The sequence below is a fragment of the Lutra lutra genome, chromosome 10 (genome assembly GCF_902655055.1).
Source record: "Lutra lutra chromosome 10, mLutLut1.2, whole genome shotgun sequence".
Classification (NCBI taxonomy): Eukaryota; Metazoa; Chordata; class Mammalia; order Carnivora; family Mustelidae; genus Lutra; species Lutra lutra.
In genome coordinates this window covers 21,610,440-21,632,812 of record NC_062287.1, presented here as the reverse complement: position 1 = coordinate 21,632,812, position 22,373 = coordinate 21,610,440, and the positions used below count along the sequence as shown (strand labels likewise).

Sequence of the window (22,373 nt, the reverse complement as noted above, 5' to 3'; positions counted from 1 at the left end):
ACCTGAGCCGAAGGCAGCTGCTTAACCAACTGAGCCACCCAGGCGTCCCCAATTTCGATCATTCTTAAGAGCAAGAGAATGATGGATGAAAGGCAACTCAGGAAAGTGGTTTAAGCTTGTAACCTTAGTCTAGCTTGATATTCTTTCCAGGAAATTTGCTTTTTCCTAATAAAAATGAACTGAAAAAAACTCTCTTTGACCCGGAAATGAACGGAGAGATGAAAACATTATTTGGTCCTGAACCAGGAATCTGAAAGCTAAAAAAGAGGAGCGATGATCTGCTATAGAGGCCACCACAACTAGAAAGCTCACGTGAAGTTTGAACGAACAGCTTTAAAAGCACTGCTTTGCTGAGCAGGTAGCATCAGTCTTAAAAAGTAGCCAGCAAAAGTACCTGAGGAAAGAAACAGGTAAGAGGAAAACAGGTTAGGAAGACCTAAAAACATACTTTGTTAAAGAGCGAAGGAGGTCAGTGCAAGAAGGAGGGAGGACTGGTGGGAGCAGCGACAGAGGGCTGAGCAGCTCGAGCCCAAGGGACATGGACACTTTATCAGGGAAAAGAAAGCACCTCTCCTCCTTGTCTAGCAAAGGAAAAGGTCCCCAGTAGGCCCCGTTGGAAATATGTCAAATATAGTAAAGTACAAAGAGCAAATGAAAACCACCCTGTAATCCCACCTGGTGTTAATGACCACTGATATTTTGGTTTCCGTGGAGCAAAGCGGTTTTCAAGAGAAACTCTTGGAAGAAGTGCAAGCCTGCTGGTTTCACACTCATCAGTTCTGAAAACTGTATTTGTTAGAGCTTGCCCCTGCTTTTACACGGAATTTTCTGCATTACATATAAATCTCTCTTTTCATTTTTTTCTTTCACCTTTTCTTCCTTCCTCCGAGTAAGATTAATTTTTTAACAGTACTCAAATAGCCTACAGATTCATCAAAAGAGCAGTAGCAGGTGCTCCTACAGTAGAAGAAAGAAAGCAGCAGAACATTTCTAGTGCCTGAGGGCAGTGAGGGAATGAGGGTGAATGAGACCCAGGAGGGAGAGAGCAGATGGCTGGACCATCCCCAGTCCTGCTGGACATGGCTTAATGGGCTCTGTAAAATGTGGGGTGAAGCACTAAGTTCTCATTACATGCAGGGGCTTGCCATTTTGGGGGGGCTGATACTCATTCTGGCAATTGACTATGGAAAGCTGCTCCAATGCAGAAACCAAAACTGAAAAACTTTAATGGGTCCTCTTTGAAGCTATCAGTGCCATATAACGAGAATGGATGTTACGAAAAAGGATCAAAGAGAAAAGAAAAGAGGGGAGGAGGGGGAAATCAGAGAAATAGAAGAAGATAATGTCCCAGAACGGAAGGACGTTACTTTCCAGGATGAAAGGGTCCGCTGAGAACCAGAATGATAGATGAGGAAAGTCCCATACTCTGGTACCTCATTAAGAAAGCCCGGAACACCAGGGATAGAATATTCTCAAAGCTTCCAGTAAGAGAGAAAAGAAAAAAACCAACGAAACAAGGTCTCATAAAAAAGGATTTGACTGCTATGCCTCTAGAGCAATTACAGACACCAGACAGCACAATCATGCCTTCAAAATTCGGAGGGGAAATTACTTCCAACCTAGAATTCTATAACATTTCCAAACTACCAGACAAGTATTATGGGCATTCAAATACTTCTTAGGAAATAAACAGGCAAGCCAAGAAATGGGTCATGGGTGAAAGCCCATGAGGAGAGGGAAGGACAAAGGTAGTTCCTGAATGATACCTGAACAGTGCAGCTCTCCTATTAACAGATAGTGGAGATGATTTTCGTTAATGCAACAGTATCATTAGAATAAAACGCTTACAGTATATTCCAATCATTAACTGAAACACACAAAAACATCAATCTAATCTTTAACTTACTGTTGTTCAAATTTTCAAATGCAGAAAATAGATTTATTCAACTTGAGCAACTATCTGTTGCAAATACCTTCTTGAATTTCTTTAGAGATCCTGACATCGTCTGGCTTTTATCCAACCACATGGTTGAATAGTCCCTCAGTTTTATATCGTTCATGTTCTAGAACCATGGTTTTCCATCTTCACCCTTCCAATGTATAGAAAATGCTCTAATGTAATGATCTTACTTTAATTTATAATCACGAAATGCTAATAACTTGAGTACCTTCTACATGCTAGGTATCCCATATATTGATCTGGTTGATAACTGCAACAATACTATTAGGTATTATTAATTATGTGACACATACGGAAAAACGGAGGCTGAGAATAAATGCTTGTAAATGACAAAGCCTTGTGCAAACCCCAGTGTTTTCAAAGCTCATGCTCTAAAAATACCACGCTGCCTTACTTCTGGCAAGCACTGGAATTTCAGAAATCATATAAATGTTCACCACACCTGCTTTTTGGGGTGACAAATTTAAGGTCCAAAACACTAAAGTGAGTCACCTAAGTGGCAGAATTAGGCTAAATTCCGTATCTCTTGATTCTTACCCTACTGAAGGCTTACTTAACAATCTATGAACCTGGTGCTATACTGGTATGCAGGACATACCTAATATTTTGGGGGCCTTAACCACGTGCTAAGTTCTACACAAGCGCTTTAACCTGCATGAACTCACTTAATCCTTACAAGAGCCCTAAGGCAGACACCATCCACATTTCACAAGACAAAGAAGCTCAAGTGAGAGAGGTTAAGTAACTTGCACAAGGTTAAAGAGATAGCAGGGTGCAGAGCCAGGATTCTGAAACCATCTTTCTGAATCCAAAGTGCAAGCTCTGAGCCAATGTGCTCTGAACGTCCTTAAGGTACAGGCTGCACGTCCCTTCTGAAAGCCCAGTTTTATTTTTCTAATTAAAAGAGCATGCATGATGTGAGGGCTTTTCTCGAATCCTGATGCAAACAAATTACTTAAAAAGAGAGACCAGCTGCAAAATTTGTCCACTGACTCCTTGCTTAGTGATACTAAGAAAGGTGTGATAATGGTATTGTGGTTTTGTTAAAAACCAGTTCTTATCTTTAACAGACAGACACACTGAAGTGTTTACAGATGCTTCAACATCATCTGGGAGGTCAGGGCGGGTGCAGAACAAGAGTGGCCCTGTGTTGGTTGGTTGTAGAGGCTGGCTGATGGAAACATGGGGTTCATTATTTTCCCTTCTTCTATAAATGTTTGAAATTTACAATTAAGAAAAAAAATGCATGATTAAAAAAACTAGAAAAAACATGATATTAACAGTATTTGGGAAACAGAGCTATGAAAGATTCCCCCCCTACACATTTTCTGTATTACTTTTATAATGGAAAACACAAACTATTTAAAGAAATTCTCTGTATTTTCTCTAAATAGGCAGAGCAAAACTGCCCGTAATCTAAGAAGGTCAAAACATCATGACAAAAGCATTTCCCATCTCTTCACCAGTTAACTACTTTTTAAAAACTTTTAGAAAGGTCACTTTGTAAGGGTAAGTAAGATCTTCAAATATAAATTAGCCAAAAGCATAAAAGCACGCAAGAGAGAAATAAATTAGAGGACGATTTAACAAATACAACTAAATATACAATTCCTTTCAGTAGTTAGCATTGGTCAAAGACCTTGATTGTGTAGTAATGCTGACTTTCCTATATGGTCAAAAAGGCCACAGGCTAGGGATCTCTTCACCTTATGGTGTGGTCAGATGGGGACCGGACTTAGCCTCAGCTTCCAGGCGAGCCAGCTGTCTTCTGCGGGCACCCTCCAATTTTCCTCCATGAAACAACATTTCCACATGTACCATGATATGAAAAAGTTTGGGAAGTACTGGTCTAAGCCAGACCTGCCTTGAGCATCACTCAAAAGCCAAATAAAATGCTGACATGGAAAAAACAACTAACACCGATATTATGGGTTATAACACAATGTTTCAGAAGACCACTGCTTTCTAATTTTTTTTTCCCTATCTGCACTCCCTCTCATGCCCCATATTGGGGAATCTTACGGTCTATTCCAGCACCATTCAATGAAGTGACCTTCAAATATGAATGTTAGCTCAGTGGCATAAGGTTAAACTCTGGGGACAAGAGCAGAAGCCTGATTCTCTGTGCTTATGCTAAATGTATGCAAGCTAAGTCTGAAGTAAGTTCCACTTGTTAAGAAAGGACGTAAGTGGGGCGCCTGGGTGGCTCAGTGGGTTAAGCCGCTGCCTTCGGCTCAGGTCATGATCTTGGGGGTCCTGGGATCGAGTCCCGCATCGGGCTCTCTGCTCAGCAGGGAGCCTGCTTTTCTCTCTCTCTCTCTCTCTCTGCCTGCCTCTCCATCTACTTGTGATCTCTGTCAAATAAATAAATAAAATCTTAAAAAAAAATGTTTAAAAAAAAAAAAAAGAAAGGACGTGTCAATGGAAAAATCCTCAAAGAATAGAAGGTTGGAGTTCTAAGGATCTTCTTTTAAAGACAAAAAACTGGGGCGCCTGGGTGGCTCAGTCTTGTTAAGCCTTTGCCTTCTGCTAAGGTCATGATGCCAGGGTTCTGGGATGGAGCTTGCATCAGGCTCCCTGCTCAGCGGGAAGCCTGCTTCTAACCTCTCCCGCTCCCCCTTCTTGTGTTCTCTCTCTCTCTCGCTGCGTGTACGTCTCTCTCTCAAATAAATAAATAAAATCTCTTAAAAAAAAAAAAAAAAGGACAAAAAAACTGAGCCCAAGTTACTTGTTCAGGTTCACAAGCAGCTAAGCTGGGACTAGTCCCCAGATCTCCCAGCTGCCAGTAACTGCACTTCCCAAGACATCTCCAAGGAGTTCCTGCTAATTCCCTCTTTGAATCTAAAACCAAAAACCATCCAAGTACTTCTTGCTCTTCAGGGAACTGAACTCTTGTTAGTCCGCAACTTGCAAATCATTATTTGAGAAGTCAGAATCTAACTTCATGCCACTAATTAATCTTAAATTTGTGATATTTTAAACACAAGTTCCTTTATTAGTCACTCTTTGTTTATATTTGTGAAATTACAAGGTCATCTTGTTCTTGGACGCTTCTGGAAATAGCCTCAAAAACGAATTATGAAGTACTTCTTTAAATAGTTATGTGGAGGGGACACACAACGATATATCAAAATCTATGTAAATAAGTCATGTTTGTAGAACGAAGGCAACACTAGACACCACTAATAGAATTTTCTTCCTTGTACTGAGAAAACAGTATAGACAAGAGGAGTCCCCAAACAAAAGGAGAATGTGACACGTGTTGAAATTGGAAAGTATGTAAGTACAGGAAAATTAATTGCCTAAAATAAAATCAATTGAATGACAAAGGGAAAAGAGGCAATATAGCATTAAAAAAAAAAGACAGACAACATATTTGCATAAATTCCTGTATATGCAGAGAGCAACTCTAACCACATGCTTTAAATATTAAGATATAACTTCTGTACCCATATTGGATAAAGCTGTATTATGATAAAAAAAAAAAAAAAAAAACCTTTGAATTCTTCTTCCTCTAGAAGAAAAAATTGACCAGTGTTTTTATTCTTAGGCACTGTAGTGTGTACCTTGGGTTACCCTGAAACCCAAGAACACAAGTTCTGTGTCACCAAGCATTGACATCTGAGTTGGTTCTTCATTTGTTTCATACCACAGAATGCCAATTCTGCAAGAACACGTGTCATTTCTGGAATGCCATTAAGCACAGGTTAAGGAAGGAAGAGCCCTTATACAAAATCATAAAAGTCCTATACCTAAAACAAATTTGTAATTAATGTAATGATATAAATTTAAATCTTGACATTCACATTTCAGAGTCCTTGGAAAAGGAGGCTTCACCTTACCAGTGAATTTGCCAGGAAAAGAAAAAGAGAGAGAGAGAGAGAGAAGTTGTGTCCCAACCTCCCTCGGGAATTCTTTGAATTTATATCCTGATCATCTGTCTTATTACAGAAACATACATACACAAACCTTCCTCCCCACTCTTTACAAATACATTTACTCCTACCTCCATTCTTCAGATCAAAAAGACAATGACTTCTCTGACAGAGAGAAGACAATGCAAATGTTCAGACACATCTAATATACGTCTGTGAACGCACTGCATTCATCTAAAGAATGAATATTTGTGGGTTTACTCTATGGCTAAAGTGGGGATTACAAAGAAACCATGAGTCTTCAAGGTACTCAAGACTTCAGCTGCAGCTGCCAACCACACATCCTGACTTGTATTCATAATCAGTTCAAATGCAAAGAACAGTACAGTGTAGGGAGAAAGATCACGGGATGAAGCATAACCTCTTTACTGTTCCCCTAGCCTGCAGCATCCCGGCTGAATCTGTCCTGCATTCAACTGCCAGATTCATTTCTAGGATTCAAGGAGTCTCTCTCCTGCTCAAGAAGCTTCAAACACTCCTCATTACTTACAACATCTAGCTCAAACTCTTCTTCGACTTAATAAGTCTTCTATAGGTTTGCTCCACTCACCTGTTCAACTTCACTCGTGCTCAATATGGCTCCCTTCTGCCAATCCCTTTCGGAGAGGTAAGTCGCAAACCTAATTCCACTACCTACTGGAACTCCTCACGGAGCCTTCATTCTCAGCATGCTTAAAAAATTGTTTCCTCTAGTGTCGGTACAGATCCATTAGTTTCTGAACATCCCTTCGGAACTCGCCATTAGGTTTCTTAACAAATGGCAGGTATGTCCCAAGGTATTTTTCACATTAGCACCCCAACAAGAGGTTCATCTTTCCAGACACCCCTCGGTGAAATCAGAGGGAGTCGCTTGCAGTTTGGGCATGGGAGTTCCAACCGTGCATCTTGGAAGAGAGGGAGAGAGGGTTTGGGGTGGTTGCAAAGTAGGAAGGGGGAAACATGAAGGAAGCATAAAAGGGAGGGGAAGGTCCGTGCTCTTTACCGTATTTTCAGTCTTGTCTTTGGAAGGAGCGGGGAGAGCGTAAGGAGAGAGGAGACTCCAAAAAACTCAAGGTGTTCCCTAGGTAGGAATACGGGCTGGGGGCCCCCGGATAACGGAAGGGTTCCCATCACCCCTGGGAGAGAAGGACAGGTTACAACCTGAAACAAAGAGGAGGTGAGGAGTGGAGAGCCTACAGAGATCGGGCATCTCCGAAGGTCGAGCGGCAAGGAAATGAGAGGTGACACGACGCGTTCCCTCAGGGGGCTGGCCGAACACCAGGGATGTGGTTGCCAAGAGGGACGAGGTAGGCGCCTAAGAAGGCTCTGGGGCGAGCGTTTATGGGGCATCGCTTCCACGGGGCGCGGGGGCGGGGAAGTGTTTTTCAGTGGGGTCTTCCCGCACAGGGAGAAAAGGATCCCGGTGCAGTGGTCTCCGAGAACAGAAGCCCCGGAGACGCGAAAACGTTAAAGCGTTGAAGAACAGGCATTTCCTAGCCCCAGCCCTGCTTCCCTACACACTCACCGAGTCTCCTCCAAACGCCACCGCTCCAGCTGCAGCTACCGGCCGGCGCAGCCGCACTCAGCGCGCACCACCCCACGTGACTCGGCCCAGAGCCCGCCCCCTCACCCTCCACGTGATCCTCAGGACCCGCCCATACCCTCCTGCCTCTTGCCCCTCTTCCGCGCGGGGTCTAGATACGCCCCTCCCCTTTTGACAAGATGGCGGCGCCCAGCTCTAACGCGCCTCGCCTCTGGGTCTGGGGTTCCAGGCAGCGTTTGGGGAATGTCTTTAGTCTCGTCTCAAAGCCATTTTGTTCGGCCGCTGCTGCGTCTGGGACCATGAGTGCCCAGCGATTAGCGGAGAAGCTCCGAGCCCAGAAACAGGAACAAAAGACGAAGCAGCCGCCGGTGAGTCCGAAAGGACCACAACTCCCAAGAGGCAGTACGTTCCCGGGTTCTTAGGCTGGGAGTGAGGTGGGAGGGTCCGGACAGATGTTAAGGAAATGTGGAGGATCTGTGGAAGAACGGGGAGAAAGGAAAGGGAAGAGATCAGTATGGTACCGTATCTTCCTGCGGGCTGGGTCTTTGGCTTCTGCCGGCCTCAGCCCTGAGCACTGCGTTGGAGATAGGTAAAACAGACATGCACCGCCGCTCTCAAATTATTCCGGGAAAGCACGAGTCCAAAGCAGAAATAGTCATTCCCAACCCAAATTGTCACCCAAACTTATTGAAAGTCTTCACCAGTCTTTTCCTGGCGCTCCTTCTCTCCCCGTAGGTGCCCACAAGCCCTGTTCAGCGGAGAGTTCAAGAACTAGTGCGGTTCACAAAGCAGCTGCAACGAGTCCACCCCAACGTGCTTGCTAAGGCACTGAACCGAGGGATTGTGCACCAGGACAAGGATCTCGTGGTCATCAATAAACCTTACGGTCTCCCTGTGCATGGTAAGGACCACGTGGGAGAGGGAGGGGGGTGCTTCTGTTTTCACTAAAATTAGGGACAACTCTGACACATTACTTGTGGGGCTCGAAGACTTGCATTCAAAATAATTAAGCTTTTGTAGAGTACTATATAAGGCACTCCTGAAGACAGAGATACAAAAGACAGTCTGCATTCCAAACATCTGGCAGTCAGCAGTGATTTCTGGAATGCACTGTGTCCAGACCTCCATGGAAATTTTTATAGAGAAATACTAAGGCTGTGTGGTTCTTGTCTTCATGTTATGTTCCATCAAAACTGGGAAAAAAGAGGGGCACCTGGGTGGCTCAGTCGGTTATGCCTCTGACAGCCCAGTGTCAGGCTCCCTGCTCAGTAGGGAGTCTGCTTCTCCCTCTCCCACTGCCCCTCCCCTCTGCATTATACCTCTCTCTTCCTCATTCACTCTCTCTCTCAAGTAAATAAATAAAATTAAAAAAAAAAAAAGAACCAGAAAAGAAGAAATGACATATAAGAAAAAAATAGATAGCACTTTTTTAAGGTTCAGATCATTTCCCCTTCTGACAATGGCACCACTATATTTTTTGCCTTTATTCACAATTTTCCCACATTCACTAATTTTTATAAGTACTCTGTTTCTATTTTTGGCCTATAAATCTCTTGTGCATAACGTGTTCTGGTAGTTTATTACCTTCTATAAGTAATGGTATTTCCATATTTCCATATAATGACTCTGAATTTCCTGCAAGGGTCTTTTTTATTGCACATTTTGTTCACATGATCCAGAATAAAATTTCATCAGTTAAGTCCAGACCAAGGAAAATAGTCCATCTTCACTGAACAAAGATCAGAAAATCTCAACCCACAAGCCCCAAACTGCAACATAAATCAGTCAGCCACCTCAAGCCATGAGTGGAGACAGAATAACCTGAGAAAAATCAGATCTTATGCTATGTATGGGCAAGGATCAAAGAAGGACCACCTTAAACATGCAGAAACTCCAATCACAGAAACCAATATGAAAACTAATAAAAAAGGGGGGGGGGGGAGTTTCAGCCAAAGCAAAGATTAAACTGCCCTGTAGAGAGATCTCTACTATTGAAAACATACACAGGATACACACACACACACAAAAACACATATAAATCTGGGGGTGCCTGAGTGGCTCAGTTGGTTAAGCGTCCATCTTTAACTCAGGTCATGATCCCACATGATCCCAGGGTCCTTAGATTGAACCCTGAGTCAGGCTCCCTGCTCAGTTGGGAGCCTGCTTCTCCCTCTGCCTCTGCCTCTCCCTCTGTTCGTGCTCTCTCTCGCTCTGTCTTTCTCAAATAAATAAAATCTTTCAACAAACCCTACATATAAACCTATATAGAAGATAACTTCCTTTGAAGAGTTTATAGAAATTATAAAATATAGAAGATATTCATGTTATTAAAAGTGCCAAAAGATACATAATAAGTTATGTATTCATGATAAGAACTTAAAAAAGAATGAAAGAAAATGTGTGTGTGTTTGTGTGCACAGAGTACCTAATGAAACTCCAGGACGCCTGGAAATTAATGGACGTTGAAATATTTCTGAATAAATGTTGAATGTAGTTGTCGAAGACAGCTGGAGTGAGATAAGAAAGATCGATAGAAAGAAAATGCAGGGAAAGGGATTTATTGGGGGAAAAGGCATCGTTGTGCTAAAAGAATGCTTTTTGGGGAGGTAGGGAGAAAAGCATAAAGACAAGGAATTAAGTCAGATATTGCCAAGTGTTCTGTGTATTTTCTTTTTCTGTCTTGATCTTTTTCTTCCCATTCCTCATGAGATAACTATTATCCAGATATTTACATTTTATAGATGAGAAAACTGAAAGTTGGAAAGATTAAATCATCTATTCAGGGTCAGTGGCTAGTTAGGCCTAGAATAGAACTGAGTAGCATCTCACCTAATGTCATCTTCTTAGCTCTTCTGTAATGGCACAGGAGAGCCTCACAGTCTTGTATTTACCCTTGAGTTTACTTAGCAAATTCTCAAACCTTTGTTTATATAGTGAAATATCAGACTTCCTCATTTTGATTGCTGACTTTATTATGAGTGTGCAAGTAGATTAATAAGTATATATATATATACACACACATATATATATATATATCTGAGGAGCAGGCCACATGCTGTAGGCCAGTGCTTCTCAGACATTATGAAAAGGCATGTGAGTCCCTCGGGCATCTTGTGAAAATGCAGATTTTGATTTAATAGTCTGGGTTGGGAGCCTGAGATTCCTTTCCAACAAGCTCCCTGGGCTTTGACATTGCTAGTTCCTGGACCACATTTCAGGATAAAGCTCATGAAAACATTGACTTTCTTCCCAGGTAGAGTTCTTTGGTGGGATCTTTTACTGGCCACTAAAACCTGTGGCTCTTCCCTTTGTAGGTGGCCCTGGGGTCCGACTGTGCATCAGTGACGTATTACCCATCCTGGCAAAGATGCTTCATGGCCACAAGGCAGAGCCCTTGCATCTGTGCCACCGGCTAGACAAGGAAACTACAGGTGTAATGGTGTTGGCCTGGGAGAAGGAAGTGGCACATCAAGTACAAGAGTTGTTTAGAACCCGTCAGGTGGCGAAGAAGTACTGGTATGAAGCCCATTGCCAGTGGTAGAGTTGGTATAAATGAAGGCATCCTTTTATCTCATTGTCCATTCATATGGAAGGACCTCCTGTTAAGAGAAGGCACTGTGCTAGGACTCATGGGCATATGAAAAGAATAGGAAAGAGACTTAAGTGCTTAGGATCTTGGAGTCTGTTGGAATAGAGATTCCTCATTGTGGTTGTACATAAAAATTATTGAAAATTAATTACACAAATAGTACATGATTTTATTCCTTTGGTAAAATCATCAAAAAACAAAGATAAAGCAAAAATTTTTTGGAGAATCTACCCACTCTGTTGTTCTAGTCCCTTCCCTTGGGATAGTTTGGTTTTTATTCCTCTGGTCCTTACTCAATATATTTATGAACATGTCTGATATATACAGTGTGTGTGTGTGTATTACATTGTACACTGTACACTGTACTTTTTTTTTAAAAGATTTTCTTTGAGAGAGAGAGTGAGCACAAGCCGGGAGAGCAGCAGGCAGAGGGAGCGGGAGAAGCAGGCTCCCCGCTGAGCAGAGAGCCCAACATGGGACTCGGTCCCAGGACTCTGGGATCATGACTTGAGCTGAAGGCAGACACTTAACCCACTGAGCCACCCAGGCGCCCCAACACTGTACTTTTCTTTTGCCACTTAACTATGTCTTGGAGATCTTTCCATGTTAGTGCATATAGGTTTACCTCCATTTTTTTTAATAGAAGAAAGACAGGTGAACAAAACTGAAACCTACTCCTCTCCTCCATCAACTCAATTTTCTTCCCCAGAGGAGATCACTGTTCTAGTCTTCTGTAAGCTTCCTGCATACAGGGCATGGATAAGTGGATTATTATATGGCACTGCGTTTTGCACTGCTTTGCATCCTGCTTGATTTCACTTGGAGAGCATTTTGCATATACCTTTAGAGCTCCCTAGTATTCTGTTGATGGCTGTATCATCGTTTTCTTATTGACGGACATTGAGTTAACTTCCTATTTTTCAGAGTCTGTTGCAAAGAATACATGATTATATCTTTAAGACAGATTCCTAAAGGTGGAATTGCTAGGTTGAAGGGTATACACATTTAATATTTGCTTTTTGTTGGTGGTGATTTTTTTTTTTTTTTAAGATTTATTTATTTGAGAGAGAGAGAGTTAGTGAGTGTGAGCACATGAGCCAGGGGAGGGGCAGTGGGAGATGGAAAGGGAGAGAGAATCTCCCACAGACTCCCAGCTGAGCATGGGGCCTAACACGGGGCTCCATCCCAGGACCCCAAGATCATGAGCTGAGCTGAAACCAAGAGTCAGATGCTTAACTGACTGAGCCACCCAGGTGCCTCTCACACATTTAATATTTGAATAGTTACTATTATTATGTAGGCCAGGTTTTCCTCCCACTAGGGTAATGAGGACCTACCTCCCCCTACAGCTGACCAGCGCGTTTTGGGGGTTTGCCACTATGATAGGGGAAAAGAAAAATGTTTTCTATTTCCCTGTGAATCAGTGATGTTACTTGTCTGCATGTTTATTGGGTTCTCCTGGTTTTTTTTGCGTTTCCCTTTCTGTGAACAAACCATCTCTTTCCTTTGCCTGGTTTCTGTTGGGCTATTTATTATTTTCTGTTTGATTTGTAGCTACTCTTTTTATCTTTTCGAAGTTAGTCCTTTTTGTGCTACAGATTTTGCAGCTACTTTGTGATCCTGGGAGCCTTTTAAAAATCTCTATGCCAAGACCCACCCACAGAGGCCCTGATTAATAAGTCTGATGGGTATGGGCATCTGAATGTCTTAAAAGCTCCACAGCTGACTCTGCTGTGGAATCAAACGTAAGAACCGCTGTGATAAGAGGTTACGGATAATGGCAGAGGTTTAGCGGACTAACTAAGCTCAACAAGATCTGTGTTCAACTGTCAGCTGTGTCGTTTACCAGCATGGGTCCTTAGGCATGTTCTTAAACGTCTCTAAGCTTTGTCTTCATAGGAAAAATGAGAATAATGGAGTTGAGGAGAGAGTTAAATGAGATAGTACATATTGAAGTGTTTGACACAGTACCTAGCTCATAGTAAAAGCTGAAAGACAGAAAATTGAGACTATCATGTATACTAGTAATCCAGATATAAGTCTATAAAAAGTGTTGGGGCACCTGGGTGGCTCATTCGGTTGGTGAGCTGACTCGATTTCGCCTCAGATCATGCTCTCAGGGTTGTGCTATCAAGCCCCACTTTGGGCTCCACGCTCAGCAGGGAGTCAGCTTCAGGATTCTCTCTCTTTCTCTCCCTCTGTCCCTCCTCCTGCTTGCTCATGCGCACATTCTCTCTCTCTCCAGAATAAATAAATCTTTAAAAAAGATGTTATATTATTTGTGAAAATTGTTTATGAAAGTTTAGACTTGGTAACCATTCTATGGAGGAATTGAAATCCGTCCGTTGTGTGTTGATGAATGAACAGGATTTGATAGACGAGATGGAGAACTGTGTTTTAGATGGCGGGAATGCATACACACAAAGGACGAAAGCAGGCAGTGTAGTTTGGAGTGGGGAATGGTGACAGATAACGCTGGAAAGGTAGACTGGAACCCAGTTAATGATGGTCTTAAATACCAGGTGCACAAAGTAGGAGTTAGCAGTAGAGCATAGCAGGCGACTGATTAACATCTACTGGCGTACTATGATAGCAACTTGTTATGGTTGTTTGAATCTTCTTCTTTTTTTAATTTGACCGACAGAGATCACAAGTAAGCAGAGAGGCGGGGGTGGGGGGCGGGGAAGCAGGCTCCCTGCTGAGCAGAGAACCAGATGCAGGGCTCCATCCCAGGGCTCTGGGATCACAACCTGAGCTGAAGGCAGAGGCTTTAACCCACTGAGCCACCCAGGCGCCCTTGTTTGAATCTTCTTACTAGACTTTGAATTCCTTGAGAGTGGGGATTTTGGTCTCGTTCATCTGTACAGAACTAGTACCTCCCTAAATCAATGCCTGATTATATTCCTGGAGTATGTAGTGAGTGAACATTTTTGGGCGGTAGTGTTGTGTCATTAGGAAGAGGGAGCTAGCAGTTAAAACTCAATTTAAGTGTGGTAAAATTTATCAGATGGCAGCCCAAACTGCCACCAGCCCAAAATGAGGTGTCCAGTGTGTAAATTGTTGTGGGAGTGGGCTTCGATTCTGTGATAGGCTACCCAGCAGGACTCCATCATTGACCTAGAGGAGGCATAAGCGTAGGAACAGAAGAAAGGGTCATCTCCCCATCTCTGACATGATGAAAGGAGACCTCCAGCAAAATGTTTATTGAGTTATGGGGGTTGTTTCTGTGACTTTGAGCCGAGTTCCCCTGTTTGTCTACCTGGCAGATTGGGTAGGTGCGGTCCTGTGACTTTTTCAATCCATTCATTCATTTACTTATTCATTCATTTCATATGCAGTCAGGACTTAACCATCTTTTAAAAAAAGGATACAAAACCATATTATCCTCATTACTTTTTTTTTTCTTAAAGATTTTATTTATTTATTGGACAGACAGAGATCACAAGTAGGCAGAGAGGCAGGCAGAGAAAGAGGAGGAAGCAGGCTCCCCGAAGAGCAAAGAGCCTGATGTGGGGCTCCATTCCAGGACCGTGGGATTATGACCTGAGCCGAAGGCAGAGGCTTTAACCCACTGAGCCACCCAGGTACCCCTACCCTCATTTCATTTTAAACTATACATACTCATTTTGGGGGGCACCTGGGTGGCGCAGTTGATTAAACGTCCCACTCTGGGTTTCAGCTCAGGTTGTGATCTCAGGGTGGTGAAATGGAGCCCAGGCTCAGGGCAGAGCCTGCCTGGGTTTCTCTTTCCCTCTCCTACTGCCCCTCCCCCTCACACGCACTCTCTCGCTCTCTCTCTCTCTCTCTCAAATACATAAATCTTTTTTAAAAAAGAAAAAAAAAACTATACATATTCATTTTTAAAGGTTGGAAGGAAAGACCATGTTATAAATATAATTTTTTGTTTTTTTCCCCCCAATAGTCTAATTAGCATACATTACTTTAGTAGTAAAAAAAAAAGATGTGTTCATAAGAGTAGAATCAAGCTCTCAGGCTAAGTGCTATGACAGCCTATGACTTGGGATGCTCCGTTCTTAAGAACTGACCACAGTAGAGCAGAAGGTCCAGTGTTACAGCCTCTAAGTAGCCAAATCTGAGGATCTCCCCCCTCACCTCATGGCTTAAGCCAGGGTCTGTGTGTTACGCCCAGGACCATCACGGTGCGCGTCCCCGTGCCCCCGGCGGGAGTCGTGGACATCCCTGTCATCGAGAAGGAGGTGCAGGGTCAGCAGCAGCACTACAAGGTGGGTGAGCTGTCATCCCCAGGGGCTTGGCTTTTCTGCTCTTCTTTGCAACTGTGTCTTGATTTCTTTGGCGTCAGATGACGCTGTCCCCAGGCTTCCGCATGGAGGATGGGAAGATGGTGAGAGCACGGAGCAACCGGAAGGCACACACAGCTGTGACTCAGTACCAGGTGCTTAGCAGCACTCTGTCCGCCGCCCTCGTGGAGCTCCAGCCCATCACCGGTGAGGCACCACCTTTCTGCTGGGGGATGGCAAGAGCCCGGGCTGCTGAACCCCGTCCAGGGCCTCGCTCTGGGTCCTGCCCTTATTCCGAGCAGCTGGTGCTGTGAGAGGGCTGGGATTGCAGCTGACGTGTTTGAGAGTGTGCCTCTGGTGCTAATCCGAGGCTGGGAGCTCCAGCGGGGATGGCTGTTTAAAAATAGTAGGTAGCAGGAAGATATAAATAGTTTGCTTACATTTATTTAAAAATCTGCAAAGCAGTTTCTCAAAAAAATTAAACACAGAATTACCATATAATCCAGCAATCCTCATGGGTATCTACGCAAGAGAATTGAAAGCAGGGGTTTGGAAAGATCTGTGTACAGCAGTGTTCGTGGCAGCATTATCCCCAATAGCCAAGAGGTGAAGCCAGTCTCGATGGCCACCGCCAAATGAATGCGTAGACAAAGTGTGTGGGCAGATGACGGAATGAGTATGTCTTGAAAAGGAAGGAAGTTCTGACATGGGCCACAATGTGGTTGGACTTGATGCTAAGTGAAAGAAACCAACACAGAAGGACAAATGTTGCGTGATTCCACTTATGACACACCTAGAGCACTTAGATTCAGAGACCAAGTAGAACAGTGGTTACCGGGGGCCGGAGGAATCCAGAAGGAATGGGGACTTGTCGTTTAATTGGACCAGAGTTTCAGGTGGGGAGGATGCTTGTGCTCTCTCTCTCTCTCTTGCTCTGTCTCAAAATAAAATCTTTCAAAAAATGGTTAAGATAACATTTTATGTTATGAATATTTTGCTATAGTGAAAAATGTGCAAAGCACTACTATTTAGCATTCTATAATAATGTTATCTAAAAATAGAACAGGGGTCATTGGGTGGGTCCCTCCAGTTAAGCCTCCGACTCTTGATTTCGACTCAGGTCACGAGCTCAGCGGTGGTGAGATTGAGATTCTCTCTTTCCCTCTCCCTCTGCCCCCCCCACACACGTGAGCTCTTGCTTTCTCTTTGTCTCAAAAACAAAACAAAAGTTAATTAAGCACGGAGAGATACCAGGTTGATGATAATGATTATCTGTAGTGGAAAGGGAGCTGAGGGGGAGGGGAACTTAGAGTCTTAACGGCATGTGTGATCTTATTTCCTACCAGCTTATAGTTTGTTCTGTTCTTCTTTATACTTTGGTGTAGGTGCAGCCTTGCCGGTCTTACTGTGCTTCAGTTAAATAGGGTTAGAAGCACAGTAATGCACAGTATAGTTTCTGGAGCTGCTCAAGTTTTCTCTCTCTCTTTTTTGTTGTTAAGGAGTAAAACATCAGCTTCGAGTTCATCTGTCTTTTGGACTGGATTGCCCAATCCTTGGTGATCACAAGTACTCAGACTGGAATAAGCTGGCCCCCCAGGTGACTCCGGTTTGTCTGTGCAACAGCTAAGGTGGGGGGGAGCTTTCGCTTTCCCCTTGTTAAAGTCCAACATGAGTCACCACAAGGATATATTGACTGTACTGTACTAGTTACCCAAACTAGTCACCTCGCTTAGAGAGAAACAGCTGCTGTTCTCAGGGAGCTGCAGGATCTGTTCGCAAAACCCTTGCGCTTCATTTGTTTGTCTTGGATTGTGTTTGGAGGCGGGACAGGCGGGGCTGGGGGGGCACTTTCCTGGGGCTTCAAGCAGCCTTTCATGCTCTTGGTGAAGATAGGTGGGGGACACTTGTTTATCTCTTGTTGTCGGAGCCCATTCTCTAGGAAGGCCAGAGAACTGGCTGATAAGAACTTCGCTGGCCTGGTGGTTTTTCTCTCCCCTGGGTTCCAAACCCTTCCGGGGAATGTCCCTGAAGCAGGCTGTCCACCGTTGTGCCTTCCAGGGGAGTTAGTGGTGGTTCCTTTAAGTGGAAAATGTCTGTCCCTGTGTGCTGCTCAAGGACGAGCTCTTGGCCTGGCTCTCAAGAGGCTGTCTTGTCTTTGTACAGAAGCTGTCTCTTGGTACGCTGAAGAAGCTGGGCCTGCACCAGGCGAAGGCCCGCCACATCCCCCTTCACCTGCACGCGCGCCAGCTGATCCTGCCGGCCCTGGGGTCCAGGAAGGAGGAGCTCAGCTTGGTCTGCGAGCCTCCTCGCTTCTTCGTCCGCTCCCTGCAACGCCTGGACCTACAGACGCCAAGTCAGGATCAGAATGGGGGCGACGAAGCCGGACGTGAGGGCGCAGTTAAGACCGCTGGGCTGTTGGGCCCCTGAATCCTTCACTTTGTTTCATGGACTCTGCTAACTTCTCATTTGGGACAGACTCCAGAAGAGCCAGGTGTGGGAAGTGGAAGAAATCCAGCTGCTTTCCGGCCTTTACTGGACACTAAATCCTATTTACTGAGACACTGGCCGCACTCTGGAAAAGCCTGCGGGGAGTCTCCCTGCCTCCCAGTCTCCTTGCCCAGAGGGAAGAGAGCCCAGGACCAGGCGGACTGGGTCCATAATTGAAAAAGGAGAAACTCGAGCACAGAATCTGTGCTCCGAAACTGTTTACGTCCAACAATAAACCCCTTGATCTATCCGGAAGGCTCCAGTGGTTGGAAAGAGCGCGTGGCGGTCATCTGACTGCTGGAGAAATTCAGAAGCAGTTAGCCACTGCCCTCATGGATGTTCAGGATCTAACAGCAAAACCTCTCTGCTCCACTTGTTTTGTCCCAGATGCTGCAGACCCGTCAGAAGGCAGGATTCTCTCCAGCCGCAGCGCAGGAGCCTTGTTGCGGTAGTGACTAGAGCCTGCAAAGGGGTGTTGGAGAAGCGAGAAAAGCAGATGTGAAGGCCGGCTGGCCGGCAGGCCCTGGTGGGGAGCACACACGGTCCGGAGAGGGCAGTGGTTAGCTCCAGCTCCGTGCTGCTATGTGGGAACAGGTTTTCTCTCCTTTTTTTTTTTTTTTTTTTTCCAGAGAGTCAAGAAACCCAGATGCTGTAGAGTCTTAAACAGTGGGGGGTGGGAGGGGCGACTCCCCCTTGTACAGTCAAAAATCCACATGTAAATTTTGACTCTCCTGAAACTTAACTGCTAGTAGCCTCCTGTCGACCGGAAGCGTTACCAATGACACGAACAGTTGATTAACACATATTTTGTACGTTTTGTGTATTATATGCTGTATTCTCACTCAGCCAGAGAAAAGAAGATGTTATTAAGAAAATCATAAGGAAAGGAATACATTTACAGTTCTGTGCTCTATTTATCAAAGAGAAATCTGAGTATAAGTGGCCTGTGCCATTCAGACCCATTTTTGGTGGATCAGCTGTATTTATGGGAAGGCTCCAAGTGTATTAACTCACTAAAATGAATGTGTAAAACACAGCTGTCCCCAAACCCAGGTGGTCACCAGGTGTGCCCTGTTTCCCTCTAGAACCCCCTCCTCTGAGGATGAGCTTTCCTCGCTAGTCCCACCCCACCTCCTGAGCATCATCTTCACTCCCCACCACCTCAACTAGCGTAGGGCAGTTCCCACCAGAAACCAAACGCAGAGGGGAGTCTTGAGACCATCCTCCTCCTCCCCCTAACCCCCCTGCTGTCCCTAGGGGCAGGGCAGGGCAGGGTGGTACTGATTAGGACAAGGACACCACAAAACACATCCTTATGTTTTCTCAATCTGCTGTCCTTGGCTCTCCCAGCCTCCGGACTGCTGTTTGCCGGAGGGCCTGGTAGGGTATACAAAGACTCAGCCTTGTATCCGGGCTTGCAAAGCGTGCCATGGGGCGGGGGGTACAGACCCCATTTCCCCAGTGCGGGGGGGAAGTGCTGCTTGGTGCACTGTAATCCCAACACTGACGACCCAGGGTCAGGCCAAACCACAAGTTAAGGGCACGGTGTTCCACAAGACTCCTCTCCAGACACCAGCTGCAAGCTCGGGGCTTCCCAGACAACCCCCCCACCCTTCTGCTCAGCCTAGGGGAGGAATGTTTCCCTCTGCCTGTAATGGGTTCAGGGGGTAAAAGAGCAACTGGCTCCAAAGGCCTCACACAGGCCTGGTTCAGCCCCAAGGCAGAGGAGTGGTGGGGAGACAAACGGATTTACGTCCGTGAGGCCAACGCCGGGAAGACAGTGGACTCACGCCACAGAGACTGTCTCTGAAGTGCTGAAAATACTGCCAGGTTTACAGGAGGAATATGTGGGACAAAGGTCAGTGGGTCCATAAAGGTGGGCAGTGAAGGTCAGGTTGATTGTTGTTTAGTGTCAATCGTGTGGGTCTTGGTGGTATCTGGACAGTTGTTACTGCTGGAGGGGGTAGTCTCCATTCCTATCAAGGGATGCTTTGCCCCCAGGGTCCTTTGCCTGAGTTAAGAGATAAGCTGGAAAGAATCCAGAAGTACCGACAGAGGTCAAGGGCAGGGTAGCTGAAGTCCTCTTTCAAACCCTCTACCCTGACTGGCTCTAAACATTAAACTGATAGGAGAACGGGAGGTAAATATACACATTTATGTGATACAAGTTTTACATGGCATAGGGGTCTTCAAAAGACCCCCCCCCCCCAAAAACCAGACTTGTGTGCTTTTTGGGTTTTTGTTTTTTAGTTGTCTCCACACCCAGCGTGAGGTCCAAAGCAGGGCTTGAACTCACAACCCTGAGATCAAGACCTGAGCTGAGATCAAGAGTCAGATGCTCAGGGGCACCTGGGTGACTCAGTGGGTTAAGCTGCTGCCTTCGGCTCAGGTCATGATCTCAGGGTCCTGGGATCGAGCCCCGCATCGGGCAATCTGCTCAGCAGGGAGTCTGCTTCCCTCTCTCTCTCTGCCTGCCTCTCTGCCTACTTGTGATCTCTCTCTGTCAAATAAATAAATAAAATCTTTAAAAAAAAAAAAAGAGTCAGATGCTCAACCCACTGAGCCACCCAGACTTGTGTATTTTTGCGCTGGGTGTGATGAGGAGTGGACAGTCATGGAATGTGGTAAGTTAAGAAGGAGTGTGGGGTAATTGTACATTGAGGGAAACTTAGCAAAGCCTGTTAGGATTCTTCTTGACATCCCATTGTCTGTGCACAAAGGAGATTCTCCTTTCCTCTGGTATAAAGATGGCATCTCTCAGGAAGGTGTGATCTGTTTCAGAGAAGAAGGATGGGGGGCGGTGACAAGGTCCAAGTCACCTTCCTGTTTCTGCCATTTTCTCAAACTTCTTCAGCTTAAAATAGTGTGCCAAGGTACCATATTTTGGGGTAGCATTTCCTGAACCCCATTGCCAAGTAGCTACAAATTATGGGATTCCCGCTCTCCCCTCAGGATTAGTAATAAACTGGCACGACTCCCAGAACTCAGTAAAGTGCTACACTTGCCGTTTTATTAAGAGCAGTCACAGGGTAGAAATCAGGAGCAGCCAAAAGGACGAAAGGGTGAGGTCTGGGAAGGCCCCAGACTTAAAGCTACCCTGTCCCCTCCCCGAGGAGTTGGGACACAGCACACTCTTCACACTCTAGTGTGTGTCACCAGCCAGGGAGGTGGCTCAAGCTTCCACGCTGAGGTTTTTTTTTTTTTTTTTTTTTTTAAGATTTTATTTATTGACAGAGATCACAAGTAGGCAGAGAGAGAGGAGGGAGGGAGGAGGAAGCAGGCTCCCCGCAGAGCAGAGAGCCTTGATGTGGGGCTCGATCCCAGGACCCCGAGATCATGACCCAAGCTGAAGATAGAGACTTTAACCCACTGAGCGACCCAGGCGCCTCCCATGCTGAGTTTTTTTTGGGATTCATCTTTCAGCATGATTGATCAGTTCACTGGCCAGATGACTGAACTCAGTCTAGTTCCTCTCTCCATCTCCACGCCCCGACCTCCAATCACCTGGGTGATCGTTTGGCAAGGCCAGTCCCCGTCCTGAAACGACCTGGGAGGCCATAGAGTCCCTTTTGATGCCAACCATCGGGACCATCAGAAGTAACAAAGCCACACCTATGGCTTGGGAAACTGGATTCAGGGGCTTCCTCCCACACACCAGGGACAAAGGCCTGGCAAATTCCTTGCAACATTCAGTTTCCTTTCCTTCCCCGCCCCCCCTGCTTTCAGATCCCTTTGCCTTTCTGTGCCCCAGGGAGTGACAGCCTTGGTGGCTCCCTGTATAGATGCCCCCATGCCCTGTGGCCTTAGGGGCCTTAAGGCAAGTGACCTTGAGATACTTCTGTTCACTTCCTCCCTCGCCTCCCACTGAGCACACTCCCACCTGCTACAGTCCACAGGGTGAGGACGGATTGTCCTCAGGCGTGGTCCTCACACAGTACGGGGAAGCTCTCCTTTCCTGGATCTTTTCGCTCGCTGTGTGGACGCTGTAGGCTTTTTCGCTTGCTGTGTAGACGCAGTCAGGGAGCTCTACCAACAGCCTACACACACCAGTAACCCATGCCGTCTAGTCCCCACCGGCATGCCCATACCCACCACACCCCATCCTAGATGTGTCGACAGAAGCCCCATGCTGTTCGTATCACCTCTTTAACACCACCCCCCCACCCGCCCTGCCAACTAATTCCCATTCTCACAATGGGGCTGCTCTTTGCCTGTTCCCAGCTCACTCCCTGGGACTCCTCAATGGCTGTGTGCAGAATGTCTTGTGGGGAGATAAACATACAAGTAGGGAGACTCGTGAGGGGCCCATGTAATAGTCCAGATGAGCTGGGACAGGTTTGGAGATGAGTGGACTAGACAGGTTTAAAATGAAGCTCAGGAAAAAAGAAAAAAAAAGGAAGGAAGGAGGAAAGAAAGAAAAAAAGAAATGCAGCTCAGAGGAAGTCCAGTGGGTACAAGTGATCGAGTATGGCGTGGAGGTTGAATCTAAGATGACTCCCAGAAAGTCTGAACAACCAATTAGATGAGGTGGGTAGGCAATAAATAGGGAAGGAACAGTTTTTGGGGTAACCCTCCCAGTCCCAAGTGAGTGCTGTTACACTCCACGCATCCACCAAGGGAG

The 22,373-nt window shown here is 45.5% G+C and overlaps 2 protein-coding genes across 7 annotated transcripts in view; one reads left to right on the top strand and one right to left on the bottom strand.

The window, feature by feature from the left end:
• The window catches only part of FAM118B (family with sequence similarity 118 member B), a 51,479-nt gene extending 43,967 nt beyond the window's left edge, over positions 1-7,512 (bottom strand). For 2 of the 4 annotated variants that reach the window (XM_047693891.1, XM_047693892.1), the window contains exons 1-2: positions 7,400-7,481; positions 6,446-6,779 (exon numbers count right to left, since the gene is read on the bottom strand). The gene's annotated coding sequence lies outside the window, so the exon portion shown is untranslated. Of the gene's footprint in view, positions 1-6,445; positions 6,780-7,399 lie in introns of all 4 variants that reach the window. The other 2 variants (XM_047693889.1, XM_047693890.1) reach the window with 2 other exon arrangements.
• Positions 7,513-7,571: 59 nt separating this feature from the next.
• RPUSD4 (RNA pseudouridine synthase D4) lies at positions 7,572-19,955 on the top strand. Of its 3 annotated transcripts, XM_047693894.1 has the most exons (7): positions 7,573-7,785; positions 8,153-8,318; positions 10,732-10,933; positions 15,157-15,250; positions 15,328-15,472; positions 16,765-16,862; positions 17,429-19,955. In XM_047693894.1, the coding sequence occupies exons 1-7, from the start codon at positions 7,597-7,599 to the stop codon at positions 17,690-17,692; spliced, it is 1,158 nt and encodes a 385-aa protein (XP_047549850.1). In that variant the 5' UTR covers positions 7,573-7,596; the 3' UTR covers positions 17,693-19,955. The 3 variants fall into 3 exon arrangements, with proteins under 3 accessions (XP_047549852.1, XP_047549851.1, XP_047549850.1); XM_047693896.1 differs by lacking the exon at positions 10,732-10,933 and having other exon boundaries at positions 7,572-7,785; positions 15,157-15,230; XM_047693895.1 differs by lacking the exon at positions 16,765-16,862 and having other exon boundaries at positions 7,572-7,785.
• Positions 19,956-22,373: the final 2,418 nt, after the last annotated feature.

What these genes read in the sequence shown, in the direction of transcription:
- RPUSD4 (XM_047693894.1), top strand. Translation starts at nt 7,597, where the DNA reads ATGGCGGCGCCCAGCTCTAACGCGCCTCGCCTCTGGGTCTGGGGTTCC. An exon ending in CAGGTGGCGAAGAAGTACTG is followed by an intron (nt 10,934 to 15,156) that starts GTATGAAGCCCA and finishes TGTTACGCCCAG; the next exon opens with GACCATCACGGTGCGCGTCC. An exon ending in GTCAGCAGCAGCACTACAAG is followed by an intron (nt 15,251 to 15,327) that starts GTGGGTGAGCTG and finishes CTTTGGCGTCAG; the next exon opens with ATGACGCTGTCCCCAGGCTT.